This window comes from Oncorhynchus masou, chromosome 31 (genome assembly GCF_036934945.1).
Source record: "Oncorhynchus masou masou isolate Uvic2021 chromosome 31, UVic_Omas_1.1, whole genome shotgun sequence".
Classification (NCBI taxonomy): domain Eukaryota; kingdom Metazoa; phylum Chordata; class Actinopteri; order Salmoniformes; family Salmonidae; genus Oncorhynchus; species Oncorhynchus masou.
In genome coordinates this window covers 52,719,262-52,736,200 of record NC_088242.1, presented here as the reverse complement: position 1 = coordinate 52,736,200, position 16,939 = coordinate 52,719,262, and the positions used below count along the sequence as shown (strand labels likewise).

General features: G+C 43.1%; 1 protein-coding gene across 1 annotated transcript; it reads right to left on the bottom strand.

The window, feature by feature from the left end:
- Positions 1–2,927: 2,927 nt before the first annotated feature.
- LOC135525233 (neurotensin/neuromedin N-like) lies at positions 2,928–11,508 on the bottom strand. The gene is made up of 4 exons (XM_064952957.1): positions 11,272–11,508; positions 10,078–10,139; positions 5,744–5,956; positions 2,928–3,322 (listed from the first exon to the last, which is right to left on the bottom strand). The coding sequence occupies exons 1-4, from the start codon at positions 11,330–11,332 to the stop codon at positions 3,197–3,199; spliced, it is 462 nt and encodes a 153-aa protein (XP_064809029.1). The 5' UTR covers positions 11,333–11,508; the 3' UTR covers positions 2,928–3,196.
- Positions 11,509–16,939: the final 5,431 nt, after the last annotated feature.

The window sequence follows — 16,939 nt, the reverse complement described above, 5'->3', positions numbered from 1 at the left end:
TTGTGCGGTAGAGTGTCAGGGGGTGTTGATGTTAAGGATACATTTTTTAGAGTAAATCAAACTAGTTTTGATACTGTACATTCTTTCACACAAATGTACTGGAAGGGAACACAACTTCTGTGATGGTAGGAATAATACCGTAAGAATTGAAAACAATTTGTTTTCTAAAATCCATTCTATTAATACTTTCTCAATCTGTTTTTCTCCCTCATTCACTGGCTCAACAGCCAAGGTTCAGTTACATTGTGTAATACTGCCATCTGTTGGCATGTGTGCATCCATACTATACCATTTGATGGATAGACATGGTCACTGTATGTCATCTATGTATCTAATGTATTGACATTATTGACATTACTCCATACTGTGTTTCTGTAATTAGATAGTCACTATGGCTGTGCTTTTTAATTTGTTTTATTTGACCTATATTCAACTAGGCAAGTCAGTTAAAGAACAAATTCTTATTTTAAATGATGGCAGAACGACAGATTTTTACCTTGTCGGTTCAGGGATTGCAACCTTTCAGTTACTAGTCCAACGCTCTAACCACTAGGCTACCTGCCACTTTAGTAATCAGGGAAAGGGGAATATGGAGCAGAACAGGATGGGGAAAAAGTTGACAGTATTGTTGTTGTTTTCATAGAATTTAAAATTAAATGAATATATTTTTGTTAGTTCGCTGCATCTGAATGGAGATTCAATGATCGTGTGGCACTACAGTTGTTTTATTTGAGAACAAAAAATATTTTTTTGTGAAATTTAGTTTTTATTGTTTAGATTTTTCTCTTTTTTATGACTGAGAGGCCTGATGCTATCTCCAACATGCATTACATTCAAAATAAACCACATACCTGTATGACCCACTCCACAGCAGTTTCACTTGCTGGAAACCGGAAGGGCAACATAGACCCTCATTCACTGCCCAGAGATAAATAAAATACAAACCATTTCTATTTGTAATACTCGTTTCGTGTCACTTATGGAATACGCCTGGGGGTGTCATAAGCTTGAGGTATCCAATCACACAGCGTCTTTTGGAGACAGACCGGTCGACTGGCAGCTTCATTAAATAGTACCCGCAAAACACCAGTCTCAATGTCAACAGTGAAGAGGCGACTCCGGGATGCTGGCCTCCTAGGAAGAGTTGTACTGAAAAAGCCATATCTTAGACTGGCCTATAAAAAAAAAGATTAAGACGGGCAAAAGAACACAGACACTGGACAGAGGAACTCTGCCTAGAAGGCCAGCATCCCAGAGTCGCCTCTTCACTGTTGACGTTGAGACTGGTGTTTTGTGGGTACTATTTAATGAAGCTTCCAGTTGAGGACTTGTGAGGTGTCTGTTTCTCAAACTAGAAACTCTAATGTACTTGTCCTCTTGCTCTGTTGTACACCGGGGCCTCCCACTCCTCTTTCTATTCTGGTTGGAGACAGTTTGTGCTGTTCTGTGAAGGGAGTAGCACACAGCGTTGTACGAGATCTTCCGTTTCTTGGCAATTTCTCACATGGAATAGCCTTCATTCCTCAGAACAAAAATAGACTAATGAGTTTCAGAATAAAGTTATTTGTTTCTGACCCTTTTGAGCCAGTAATCAAACCCACAAATGCCTATGCTCCAGATACTAGTCTAAAGGACAGTTTTATTGCTTCTTTAATCAGAACAACAGTTCTCAGCTGTGCTAACATAATTGCAAAAGGGTTTTCTAATGATCAGTTTAGCCTTTTAAAATTATAAACTTGGATTCGCTAACACAATGTGCCATTGGAACACAGGAGTGACGGTTGCTGATAATGGGCCTATGTAGATATTCCATAAAAAAATCAGCCGTTTCCAGCTACAATAGTCATTTACAACATGTACAATGTCTACATTATATTTCGGATCAATTTGATGGAATTTAAAAAAACAAGGACATTTGTAAGTGACCCCAAACTTTTGAACGGTAATGTATGTATATTGACACAACACACTTTCACACTCTTTAACACTCTTCACATAAGCTGCTGCCACTCTGTTTATGATCTATCCTGATTTACATGTACATTTTACCTCATACCCCTGCAAATTGATTCTGTACCGGTATTCCTTGTATAGTCTTATCATTGTTATTTTATTGTGTTACAATTTTTAAACATTTTTTATTTTTTTACATTGTTCTTACTTCTTTACCTCTGCATTGTTGGGAAAGGGCATGTAAGTAGGCATTTCACGGTAAGGTTGTACCTGTTGTATTCGGCGCATGAGACAAATGACATTTTATTTGATTCCCCCCACTCTGGACCGAGTAAGGAAACAAGGATTATCTCTTATCTCGGTAGCCCCTCGATGACAATGGAGGCCCTGGTTAACAGAGATTATTCTCCTGCTTATGAAAAGGCAACTACATTTACACAGGTATCTTTTGGCCCAGGGGAACAGGAAGATTTCCCTCCTTCACCAAGTATCTATGATCCTCTGGGGCCTGGCCTGGTGGTAGTATACATCTGAGTGTGATAGGTTTGCCTCTCAGAGTCATTGAGACTATCCAGAGTGCAAGGGCCCCTTCTATGCTCTTACTGTATGCAAGCAAGTTATGCGATTGTAGGAAGTATATTGCTTTTAACATTAATGAAAGAGGCCATACAGAACATTTGCCTCATGTATTTCACACAGTAGCTATCATTTAATGAAATGAAATTGAAAAACAATTCAGCACCACTTGGAAGTATCTAGATCAGTGTTTCTCAAACTCTGGTTCGTGGGACGTTGCTGACTGGTCCCTGAGATGGTTTAAAGGTGACTTGAAAGGGAACCAGTGATGTAACGCCTGCTCTCATTTTGATGTGGGTTATCATAAACAGCTAGTTTTGAAAAAAAGACGTGACATCTCAGTGGTTTTGAAATATGTATTGTTTAATCACATTTGGAAATGAAAGAAATGTGTTTGTGCAAGTGAACAAAAATGAGAAATACGAAGCCTCTCAAAAGATACACATTTGCTCACTGCTTTTGTTTGCTTTTGTTTACATTAGTCCTTGCTTTATGGAGCAGGCCTAGTATGTTAGCGGAGACCTACGGTGATGGGCACAGGATTGAGATGTCATCTGTATTGGCAGGACACTGCGGAAAAATCAATAATAATGCGACAACAGAGAGCACATATGGTCACATATCCACAGAATATATAGTGTCTTTCTTTCTCTTCCGTGGGGGTGGGTCAGTAAAATGTACTCCGCTTCAATATGTAGGGCCTCCGAGCTTTGGTGTTTTTCACCTGCCTCTTAAAAATATACGGTGATTTCCTTTTGAGTGGGTTGTCCCTGTTTCGATCGGCGTCAAGCACCTGTAAAGAAAGACAGAATAAGCCACTCCTGAGACTCTTCTGTGGTGCATAATGGCATGAGAAAAATATGTATTCCTTGTACATTGACCTAAAAAACAAACACAATGTATGAAGTAAGCTGATATAAAAGATCCCGGAAATTTTCCATACACACAAAAAGCTTATATTCTCCCAAAGTTTGTGTATAAATGTGTTTATATCCCTGTCAGTGAGCATTTCTCCTTTGACAGGATAATCCATCCACCTGACAGGTGTGGCATATCAATAATCTTATTACACAGCATGGTCATTACAAAGGTGCACCTTGTGCTGGGGACAATGAAAGACCACTCTTAAATGTGCAGTTTTGTCACACAACACAATGCCACAGATGTCTCAAGTTTTGAGGGAGAGTGTAATTAGCATGCTGACTGCAGAAATGTCCACCAGAGCAGTTGCCAGATAATTTTATGTTAATTTCTCTACCATAAACCACCTCCAACGTCGTTTTAGAGAATTTGGCAGTACATCCAACTGGCCTCACAACTGGCCTCACAACTATGTTCAACATTGTGAACATAGTGCCCCATGGTGGCGTTGGGGGTATGGTCAGGCAAAGCTACAGACATCGAACACAATTGCATTATATCGGTGGCAATTTAAATGCACAAAAATACGATGACAAGACCCTGAGGCCCATAGATTAGGGCCTAATGTATTTATTTCAATTGACTGACTTAGTCATATGAACTGTAACTCAGTAAAATCTTTGAACTTGTTGCATGTTGCGTTTATATTTTTGTTCAGTATATGTTCCATATATAGCACACCATGCAGCTGTGTGTTAGACCGAGATCAATCAGATCCTGCGTTAACCGCTGATGTTTTGGCAGTGTCAGAGGTGTAACTGCGTTGGAGCTGTCAAATCGGTGAGCAGCTGCTCTTGATCATTGTTATGAAACCACACCTGTCCCACTCTCATTAGGTACTAACGTGGCAAACAGTGCCCCTCTGTCATTGTATGTGTAGCCAATGTATCTGATGCTGTCTGGCCAAAAAGAGTATGACATGTCACATTATTTTTTTACCAGAGTGAGTATGTGGCTATATAGAAATAATATTGAGGTGTCGATTACATCTCACATTCCAGTGTTCAAACTTGTAAACAAGGCTGCATTGGATTTCTCGTAATGTAACTCCGTGCAACTAATGGCAATGTATTTATGCATTAGGTATAAGGACAGGGACCGCTTGTGGATTTGACAACTCTAATGCAGTTCCACCTCCGAAACTGTGAGAAACAACTGCTATGACGATGTTGGCTAAAGCATATCTGTTTAAATAGAGCCCTTAAACAAGTGTTTAGTGTGTGGTTCCATGCATGATAAAGCAAGTACTAATCTGTATAGCCAGGCTAAAGAGTCTACCATGATGTGTGAGGAGCCGTGGAGTTGACAATGTGCATATCGACATGATGGAGACGTTTGAGAAATGACGAGGAGGAGGTGCATTTAATGAGGTGTGTTTACCGTTGTAAGGAGGCTGGCGGGAGGTTGAGTGTGACTGAGGGGTATGTGTGTGGCCCTGTTTTTGTGTGGGTATGAGATGCTTCTCCCTGTAGACCAGAGATGGGCAACTCCAGGCCTCGGGGGCCTGACTGGTGTCACACTTTTTCCCCAGCTAACACACCTGACTCCAACAATCAACTAATCATGATCTTCAGTTTAGAATGCAATTAGTTTAAATCAGCTGTACTTGTTAGGGACGGGGAAAAGTCAGACACCACTCCGCCTCTGAGGAGGTGCCCATCCCTGCTGTAGACTAAGGGCTTGATACAATCAGATTTGCTTCAGCCAACATCCGCATAGCGGTTGTTTTGGGGGTGTAGGAGGTGGAACTGCGTTAGAGTTTTCAAATCCACAAGTGGCTCCAGGCAATATAGCTACAGCGAACATTGCCGTTGGCTGCACTGAGTCGCATGAACAGAAATCCCATGCAGCCTTGTTTACAAGTTCGAACACTGGAATGTGCGAGGTAATCTACACCTCGATTCGGAAGATAGAAATCCTCATTATTTTGTTGAATGATTTTTTGATTTCAGCGTCATTCTCTATCTAGCCTCCACTTTAACTTTAACACGAGTGGGGTGGTTGTGACTTCATGAAAATGATAGCAAGAGCAGCTGCTCACCAATTTGACGGTGCCAACGCAGTTCCAACTCCGCCAAAACATCTGCAATGCAGGTGTCTGCTATCGCTGGTTAACGCTTGATCTGATTGACTCTAGGCCCTAGAGTGCTTATCCCTGTGCGTGTTTACTGTGTGTGTGTGTTTGTGTGACTCACTTGAAATGTATATGACTGCATGACAGATGTTCTATTCAAATGTGAGAATTGCTCTCCGTGCATGAGCATCTGTTTTTGTAGGTATGGGTGTCCCTCACCTCTCGGGGCTGCAGCACTCTGCAGATCTGCAGTAGGTCTAGAAGCTTGTCCAGGGTCTCAGGAAGGGAGGCCAGTCTCTCCCACAGCTCCTCCTCAGTGTTATACTCCTCCTGTTCTCTCCACGACAGGCTATTCATCAGGCTGTTCACCATCCTGCACACATTCACCAGGGACACACGCCAGTAGGGGGCGCCCTGCTTGCTCTGTTTCATCTAGGAGGAGCATATAAATAAATACTAGGACTACGATATACATAAAAACTTGCGTGTGTGCATAGGTGTGCTTTGCCTTTGCACTCTCTCATGGATCAGTCAGATCTAACTAGCTTCAATCCTGCTGTATCATAATATAGTTTGAGTGTGTGGTTTTGGATGGTGTGAGGCCCCTATCGGTGCCCGTTGGGGCCTCTGTGCGTGGCCCGACTCGTTAACACAGCACAGCCCAGACTTCCTCCTGGGTGTCACTGAGTCGTAAGGAACAGAAGATTGGTGCTTCTAAATCATATTAAATCCTATCATCTTTCCTTTATGGATGGCAAAGGACAACACTTTTATTTTCTGCATTGTTGAGTTGTTAGATATTACATATGGATTTGGAGGCCATGGGGGAGAAATGTCACAGAGTGGATTATTTTGTCCTGAGCAGACTGAGGATAAACGACAGAAAGGACGTCTTAGTCTGTTGGATACTCCTGCGAGTTCCTTACAATATTGACATTTAGAAAACCCTACCGACCTCAAATACAAATGAGCTCCTGTTAACTTCCAAATGAACAGTTTGTTAAGACACTGAGTGTTGAGACGAGCGGTAGGTACACTTTTAATTGTGCAGAAAGGTCACTTCACATTACATTTCGATGTAGCCCCTTCTTTCCCCAGTGTGTTCTCTCTCATTGTCAGTTAATTATTGAGGGACTGAGGGACGGAAAATAGTTTTTATGGAGCAGTCCAATAATGCCAGCAACCAGAGTAGAGGGACTAACTGCCGTTTCAAGTAGCCCCTGTCCCCTCTTCTATGTCTCTCATGACAGCTCTGGGTGGCGAGATTAGTTATTGGCAAGATTTCTACATCAGACATTTTTTAAGACAGTGACTACTGGTATATCCAGAATTTGGAAAAATGTAATTGATCTCACCTACCTAACTAATTGATTTAGTCATCTTTCTTTGTTCTAATTACATGTATTTTCTGTTAAGAAAATCAGGTGTCCGTCACGTTCGCCAGAACGAGGAGACCAAGGCGCAGCGTGATAATACATTCTTCTTTTAATTAAACAAAGAACACTTAACGAACGTGAAGCTACAATAACGGAGTGCTGACAGGCAACTACACATAGACAATAACCCACAAAAAAATGGGAAATTAAACAGCTGCCTCTGATTGGGAACCAATTCAGGCCCCCATAGAAGTACAAAAACACACATAGCCACCCTCGCCCCCCCCCCCCCAATGTGCGAACTCCCGACCGCAAACCTGAACTTATGGGGGATCTACCCTCATCTACCCTCGGTGGCGGCTCTGGTTCTGGACGCTGCCCCCTTCCTTACATTGAGCCCGCTCTTGTAGCACTGACCCGTGGATCATCGCCGGAGGCTCTGGACTGAGGATCCTCACCGTAGGCCCCGGGCTGGGGACCCTCGCTGTGTGGACCATCGCCGGATGTTCTGGACTGGGGACCGTCGCTGGGACCCCGGACTGGGGACCATCGCTGGAGACTCCGGGCTGGGGACCGTCGCTGGAGACCCCGGGCTGGGGACCGTCGCTGGAGACCCCGGGCTGGGGACCGTCGCTGGAGGCTCCGGACTGGGGACCATCGCTGGAGACCCCGGGCTGGGGACCGTCGCTGGAGGCTCCGGACCATGGCCCATCGTTGGAGGTTCCAGACCGTGGCCCGTCGTTGGAGGTTCCGGACTGGGTACTGTCGCCGGACGCTCTGGACTGGGTACTGTCGCCGGACGCTCTGGACTGGGTACTGTCGCCGGAAGCTCTGGACTAGGTACTGTCGCAGGACGCTCTGGACTGCTGAGGCACACTTTAGGCCTGGTGTGTGGTGCCGGCACTGGTGGTACCGGGCTGGGGACACGCACCTCAGTGCGAGTGCAAGGAGCAGGAGTAGGAACAGGGCGTACTGGACTGCCGTGGTGCACTGTAGGCCTGGTGTGTGGTGCCGGCACTGGTGGTACTGGGCTGGTGACAGACACCTCAGGGTGAGTGCGGGGTGGAGGAACAGGATGTACTGGACTGTGGAGGCGCACTGGAGGTCTGGAGTGTAGAGCTGACACAACCTGTCCTGGCTGGATGTTTATTTTCACCCTGCTAATGCGGGGCGCTGGCACAGGATGCACTGGGCTGTGCAGACTCTCCGGGAGACACAGTACGCAGAGCCGGCGCAGGATATCCCGGCCCAAAGAAGTATACTGGAGACCAGGAGCGCTGAGCTGGCACGCTCCTTCCTGGCTGGATGCCCATTCTAGCCCGGCCAATGTGAGGAGCTGGAATATAGCGCACCGGGCTAGAATAGCGCACTGGAGACACGGTGTGCTCTATCGCATAACACGATGCCTGACCAGTAACACGCTCCCCACAGTAAGCACGAGGAGTTGGCTCAGGTCTCCGACCTGACTGATTCAATCTCCTCGTGTGCCCCCCCTCTCAGGCTTTCGTGCTAACCTTGTACCTTCATATCGTCACCGTTCCTCTATTCTCCGGTATTTCTCCTCATAGTATCAGTATCGCAGTTCTGTTTTCACTGCCTCTATCTCCTCCTTAGGACGGGGGAGCCAGGTCCATTTCTCCATTATGTGCTGTTCCTCCTTTTCACGCTGCTTGGTCCTGGTTTGGTGGGTTATTCTGTCACGTTCGTCAGAACGAGGAGACCAAGGCGCAGCGTGATAAGAATACATTATTCTTTTAATTAAACGAAGAAAACTTAACAAACTGACAAAATAACAAAACAAATGTGAAGCTACAATAACAAGTGCTGACAGGCAACTACACATAGACAATAACCCACAAAACCAAAATGGGAAAAATGGCAACCTAAATAGGATCCCCAATCAGAGACAACGATAAACAGCTGCCTCTGATTGGGAACCAATTCAGGCCACCATAGACATACAAAAACCCTAGACAGGACAAAAACACACATAAGCACCCTCGTCACACCCTGACCTGACCAAAATAATACATAAAACATAGATAACTAAGGTCAGGGCGCGACAGTGTCGGCATATGCATATGCAAGCAGCAGTTATAAATTGACCTGACAGATGCTTCATGAAGTAACAAAACTGTTGTTTCACAGCCTGCAAACAAGTGTCATTGAAACAACAGTCAACCTATTCCAACATTTAGGAAACGGATCCCCCACCTAACCATGTAGGTTTATAATCTGTGTGTAAAAGAAAAAGGGAAAAGACAAAGCCACAAGTGTCTACTACAACACTGCCTCTCCAGTGTCTTCTAATCTAGAGCACTCTATCAGTCATCTGGTGACTTATGATTACAATCAGCCCCCCAAGGAACCCTTGGAACATTGTAAGCGATAAATCACAGAGCTTATTTGTCATAGTCGTGTCTCAGTGTGTCCCTCTCATCTCCATTCATTTATCAGACAGAGTGGGGAGGAGGGAGTAGGGGATTGAGAGAGCGTATGCGTCTGTGTGCGTGTCATGCATGCGTGTGTGTTGCGTGCTCATGTGCAAACGTGTGTGTGTGTGTGCACGAGAATATGTGTGTCTGTGTGCATGTGTGTGTTTTGGCCATGCGGCGCTATGTTGCTGTCAGGACCATCTGAATGGTATTAGCTCAGGTAATCAGTCTCCAGGCTCCACTAGATCCAGTTCTATCTTCTTCATTTCCTCTTGCCTGTCTACGGAGTATCTGGCACGATAAATGGTCATATATAAAAATAAAAATAAAAAGCAATTATGTTATACCTAAATGATTTAATTTTCAACCCTTTATCATTCCTGTGCGTTTGTGTATGCATGTGTGAGTTGAAAAGTTATGATGTGATTTTGAAAGCTTTATTGATTGTTCTAGATGGAACATTATGTTCATCTCAAAGACCGTATATCTTAACACTAACCCAGAAACCTGTGAAACTATGAACAAATAGAATCCATGATGAGCCAATTCAATTGAAACAAAAACGAACAAGAGAGAAAGCGGACATATCCAGGCTCCATAAAAGAGCACCTGCACTACGGGGTCACTAACTGTGTGCACACACACACACACACACACACACACACACACACACACACACACACACACACACACACACACACACCTCAGATCTGACAGGTGCACAGAGGAAGCAGCGCAGTACCTTTGATGTGAAGAGACTGTTCAACAGCTCCTCCTCTATTGCCCGCTGTTCCTGGTCAACATCTGTCAGATAGACACAAAACAAGAGTTATAATACAGGTTTATCGTAGTACAGGTATAAAGGTATTATACAGGTAGGTATATAATAATACAAAAATACAGCTCCACTTCTGAAGTAACCATTAACCATTAACCAGTAACCAGTAAAAACGTGGTTTCTATCGCCTGGGTTTTTCTAGCATAGTCTACAACAGATTTATCCATCTTAATTTCTCTGTTTGGTGTCAATTTAGCCCTCATAGACTATTCCTAACGAGCTGCTTTAAAGACTATTAATGTCCTGTTGGAGCCTGATCCATTGTGTCCCATGAAATCTCGGCAAAAGGTACCGTAAAGCTCAAGCAAAAACAGCTCAAAGCCTTGCTAGACTTAATTTAAAAAAAGGTACATTCCATTTTGGAGAGTATCACAGAGTTCAGATGAAACAAATCTTGCTTAGATGTTTAACTTAATGTTGATTAGATGTTGAACTTGATTCAACTTGATGTTGAATCAAATCCCTTTTGCTCCTTAAGCCAGGGAGTCAAGGCTTTTTGGGGCGCAGCTAGATCGATTCTCCCCTTTCCAACACCCCCATCCCACAGCAACATCTATGTAACAGTTTGTTTCTCTGACAGAGCTATGTGCTTAATAAGCTCAACCGAACAGTGTGACGTCCTGGAGCGCTTCAGTTGGCTGCCCCGGCACTAAAACCCCAGTCACCGAGGCTAGGGCATTGATTCAACAATTAGATGGATACATTGTGCTGTGCTAGAACAGAGGTACGCACACACCCCGTAGCGCTGCAGGTCTACCCTACGAGAACTTTGCACAAGAAATACCTCAGAGCAGTTATGCATTCTTGATAGGAATATGTGGGTAATCACTGGATGTGAATAGATAAGATAAATACCTGGGTAAACAATGGAGGTATAGATAAGATAACTAAAGTGTGCGTGGTGAAATCCACCTGTTGCAAGAGTACGTTCCCGATGAGAGTAATTCAATTAGTCCCTGGTCTCTGAGACCATTTCCTTTTCTTTCAAGGTAAACATCGAACTGAATCAGTTGACAATGCAACAAAAATAATACCCAGTAAGGGTTGCAAATGAATTAACATCAAAAGGAAAGTATGTGAAAGGATACCCGTGCTTACCTGAACATAACACGCCACACGGCAAACAGAGGAGAAGCACACAAGCCAGCTGTGCCTGCATCTTCGTACAAATCCCACGCTCTGAATCCACCCTAGCTAAGCAGGACCCAAGTCCATAGGGTTAAGGGGTCAAATGCAGAAAGCGAGAGAGAAACAGAGAAGTGGGAGGTGGAGTAGGAATGTACTCAGTCTGTTTTGTCCTTGTCTTCTCTTCGTCCTGTCAGTGACAGTGTCTGCCTGTGTCCCCTTGGCTTTAGTGAATGTAAAAGTGAAGAGCAGTGGGCTTCATTCCCTCAGTATATAAGAGGTAGAATGATGTCATAGGACCACTCTCTTACCCCCCCCCCTCTCTCCCTCTACCCACAAACCCCTGTCATCGTGACATCAGGTTTTGCATCATACAACTTTTAGACGTGGTTATTTACATGTATTTATTTATATTGATTACTTTAGAGTGGGTAGCTTGATTGTTTTGCTGATTTGTTTGTAGAGGCGAGTCGTGTGTATGAAGACCCCTGTCTCACTGGGATTCAGGGAACACACCCTGGGCTCTACAAATACTCTATGAACAAATGTATAAGTGGTATCTCATCAAGCCTATAGATCTATGTGGTAAAATTAAAGTTGCATCACTCTTTTACCTTGAGACCAAATACTTTGAAGTAAGTATGGTTAGGGATAAGAACGGGTGTGATATGTCAACCTCAACTCGGTTAAGAAGCACCTACATTAATAAATATGTAATGATTCTATTGATTTTTTGAATAGATTAACAACTGCTATCAAAACCCATAGGCTACTGGAAATCCCAAACACTGATTTATAGTCTAATTGTGCCATAGGCCATACCATCGCACTCCAGCTAGACAACACTCACAAGCTAGACAACACTCACAAGCAAATGATGGCCACATGCGCTCCCATTGTGCTTTCATATGCAGCCTACCCAAGCAGGAAAAAAATCTAATTAGACATGCTTAAATATATCTGTGATAAATATACTGTAAATGTAAAATGATCTAAATAGAAACAATTTTAAATACATTTAACGCAATTAGCATTTAAGTATATTAAATACATTTCAAATCATCTAAATTGGGACACTTTTTTGTATTTAAGTATGTTTTTAGTAAACTAAATAAAGAGCAAATTAAATATACAGTGCATTTGGAAAGTATTCAGACCCCTTGACTTTTTATACATTTTGTTACATTACAGCCTCCATTCTCCAATGGATTACATTGTTTTTGTCCCACTCATCAATCTACACACAATACCCCATAAAGACAAATCAAAAATAGGTTTGTAGAATTTATTAAAAAATATATAAACGGAAATATCATATTTACATAAGTATTCAGACCCTTTACTTAGGACTTTGTTGAAGCACCTTTTGGTAGCGATTACAGCCCTGAGTCTTCTTGTGTTTGACCATACAAGCATGGTACACATGTATTTGGGTAGTTTCTCTCATTCTTCTCTGCAGATCCTCTCAAGCTCTTTCAGGTTGGATGTGGTGCGTCGCTACACAGCTATTTTCAGGTCTCTCCAGAGATGTTCTATCGGGTTCAAGTCCGGGCTTTCATCAGACCAGATAATCTTGTTTCTCATGGTCTCAGAGGCCTTTAGGTGCCTTTTGGCAAACTCCAAGTGGTCTGTCATGTGCATTTTACTGAGGAGTGGCTTCCGTCTGGCAACTTTACCACAAAGGCCTGACTGGTGGAGAGCTGCAGAGATGGTTGTCTTTCTGGAAGGTTCTCCCATCTCCACAGAGGAGCTCTGGAGCTCTGTTAGAGTGACCATCAGGCTGTTGGCACCAACGCCGAAGAAGACTCTGGCCTTGGAGCTGGATGCCGTGCTTAGACTGGGCATCGGCGTAGGGGACCGTGGACCGTCTCAGGAGGTTCTGGACTGTTAAACGTCGCCGGAAGCTCTGGACTAGGAACTGTCGTCGGAGGCTCTGGACTCGGAATTGTCGCTGGAAGCTCTGGACTGGGAACAGTCGCCGGAAGCTCTAGACTGGGGATCATCGCAGGAAGCCTGGTGCCTGGGGCCAGCACTGGTGGTAACGGGCTGGTGACACACACCTCAGGGCGAGCGCGAGGAGCAGGCACAGAACGTACTGGACTGGGGAGGCGCACTTCAAGGAGAGTGCGAGAAGCAGGCACAGGACGCACCTGACTGGGAAACCGCACTTGAGGGAGAGTGCGAGGAGCAGGCACACTGGAGACCTGGTGTCTAGCCGGCATCAATTGTTCTGGAACTTTAACACACTTCGCACGGCCGGTGCGAGGAGCTGGCAAAGGACGTACTGGGCTGTGAAGGCGCACTGGAGACCTGGTGTCTACAGCCGGCATCAATTGTTTCCGGAACTTTAACATACTTCTCAGGACAAGTACGGGGAGCTGACTCAGGTGGCACCAAACTGACAACACGTTCCCTAGGGCAAATACCGTGCATCCTCCACCACTCAACTCAACAACTCTCCCATTTCTCTCTTCTCCCAGACTGGCTTTCTTGGGGTTTCTGTGGTCTTCCTCCCTGACTTTGTCGCTGTCCCTCCTTCGCTGCTTCCGCCTGCTTCTTGTCTCCTGCCATTATTTCTTCCCAAGTCCAGGATATTCTCTCCCTGATCTCCTCCCGAGCATGCTGCTTTGTCCCGTTGTGATGGGATATTCGTATGAAATCGGAGTACACTTTTAATGAGTGGTTTATGTGTAATGATAGTGAACATATACACTGAACAAAAATATAAACACAGCATGTACAGTGTTGGTCCCTTGTTTCATAAGCTGAAATAAAAGATCCCAGAAATGTTTCATACCCACAAAAATCTTATTTCTCTCAAATTATGTGCACATATTTTTCTACATCCCTGTTAGTGAGCATGTCTCCATTGTAATCTATCCACCTGACAGCTGTGGCATGTCAAGAAGCTGATTAAACATCATGATAATTACACAGGTGCACCTTGTGCTGGGGACAATAAAAGACAACTCTAAAATGTGCAGTTTTGTCACACAATGCAATGCCACAGAGGTCTCAAGTTTTGAGGGAGCTGAAATTGGCAAGCTTACTGAAGGAATGTCCACCAGATGTGTTGCCAGAGTATTGAATGTTAATTTCTCTATCATACGCCACCTACAACGTAGTTTTAGAGAAGTTGGCAGTACATCCAACTAGGCTAACACCCGCAGACCACGTGTATGGCGTCGTGTATGTTGTCTTGTGGGCGAGCGGTTTGCTGATGTCAACGTTATGAACAAAGTGCCCCATGGTGGCGATGTGGTTATGGTATGGCCAGGCATAAGCTACGGACAACAAAAACAATTCCATTTAATCTATGGCAATTTGAATGCTGAAATACCGTGATGAGATCCTGAGGCCCATTGCGAGTCCCATTTTTGACTGATTTCCATATATGAACGGTAACTCAGTAATAATCTTTGAAATTGTTGCATGTTGCATTTGTTTTTTTACATCATGGTATACTTAAAAATGTAAAGCAATTCAGGAATTCCGGATGACAGGAATTCCGGATCATAATAAAATGGCTGCCATCCAGAATTCCTGTTAGAAGAAAATAGGGTAAAATCATTGAAAACAATATAAAAATGGATTGATAAGGTTATCTACCCACTAAATAAACCCCACAGATAATATAGACAATCATTATGATTATAAAATATTATTAAGACCGTAACAAGGGTCATCTTGAGGTCATTTTGACCATAGTTCAGCGGCTACGTGAAATAATTGTATTATTTGTTATTTGTGATAGAGACACCAAATTTCACACACAGCTAGGGCATGTCTAAATAAGTATTTTTGGCTATTGTGCCAAAGCAGATTTTGGGTTTACCCCCCTGGTGGTCATTTCCAATATAGCCATTGAAAAATATGCTTAGAAACTCAAGATACATAACTGGTTGAATAGATGTCACCAGGGGTACTCTGCTCCAATCATAGAGCAAGTAGATGACAGAGACAGTGCAAAAGTTAACTTATTGTGGTTGAACATGGTAAAGTTGGATTTGCGTGTGGTTCTGCAACAAAAGAGAGACATTATAAGCAGGTTGCATAAAATAAAGGTGAGGATGAATCTATTAAACCAAAATATTTCAAATAATGAAAATAAGGAAATTGCATGACATCTTAATGTTATAACAATTGAAATATACATTGAAAATAGGAAACAAAAGTACTCTTAACGGTACAGTTTCCCCCCCCGCTCAACTCAAACAGTGGTGCATAGAATGCAAAAATATTCTTAGAAATATTTAACCTCCACACATTAACAAGTCCAATAGCTCAAATGAAAGATAACCACCTTGTTCATCTACCCAGCATTTCAGATTTCTAAATTGTTTTACGGCGAAAACATAGCACATATTTATGTCAAACCACCACAAAGACACAGACGACATGCAGCCATTTTGTCGAACAAAATATACAATCACAAACGCAGGATTAAAAGAAAAATAATTCACTAACCTTTTGAAAATCTTCATCAGATGGCAGTAATATGACATGTTACACAGTACATTTATGTTTTTTTCAATAATATGCAATTTATATCCATAAATCTCCATTTACATTGACGCCATGTTCAGAAAATGCTCAAAAATGTCCGGAGAAATTATAGATAGCTCCGCCAGATAACAGAAATACACATCATAAACTTTGACTAAATATACATGTTCTACATATAGTTAGAAAGATACACTGCTTCTTAATGCAACCGCTGTGTCACAATAATCTGAGACGGCGCTCAGACGTAAGCAATATTTCTCCGCTATGTTGGAGTCAACAGAAATACAAAATTACAACATAAATATCCCCTTACCTTTGATGGTCTTCGATCAGAATGTAGTGGAAGGAGTCACACTTACCCAATACATAGTTTTGTTTCAGTTCGGGTGTCCATATAGTAGCATATGCTACCACTTCCAGCTCAAATGCACCAAAAATGACTTCTGGTCCAGAACAGTTGCGCATCAAAACTTCAAAATTACATATTATATGTCGACTAAACTGGTCAAACTAAGTGAAGAATCAAGCTTTAGGATGTTATAAACGTACAAAACGATTGGCATTACAACCGGACAATCGTACTTCATCTCAGGCAAGCTGGAACAGAGGAAGGTCTGTGTCCAATTCGCGCCCTAACGCACATGTATTTTCTCGCGACACCCACTGTTTTTCGTCTCAAAGGGTCAAAGATCACACAATTAAATGCTCTACTGAATGAGGACATCTAGTGGAAGACATAGAAACTGTTTCCAGATCCATAGCTGGTTGGGAAGGGTGGGGGCGATGACGTCAAAGTTGCCCCAACTTTCTGGATGCCAAAACTAGTTTGGGAGATTGCCTGCCCTGTGAGTTCTGCTATACTTACAGACATAATTCAAACGGTTTTAGAAGCGTTAGGGTGTTTTCTATCCAATAATAATTATAATATGCATATATTAGCAATTTTGGACAGATTTCTTTTCAGTTTACTATGGGCACGCAATTCATCCAAAGGGGGCAGTATTATCCCTAGCCTTAAGTATTTTTAACAACTGGAAAGAAACTGAGGAATGGCTTGACAGGATTTAAATACAAACTAAGGCCTATTAGAGCAGACCTGATAATTAGTGACAAGTCTGCGGCATTAAGTTCATCT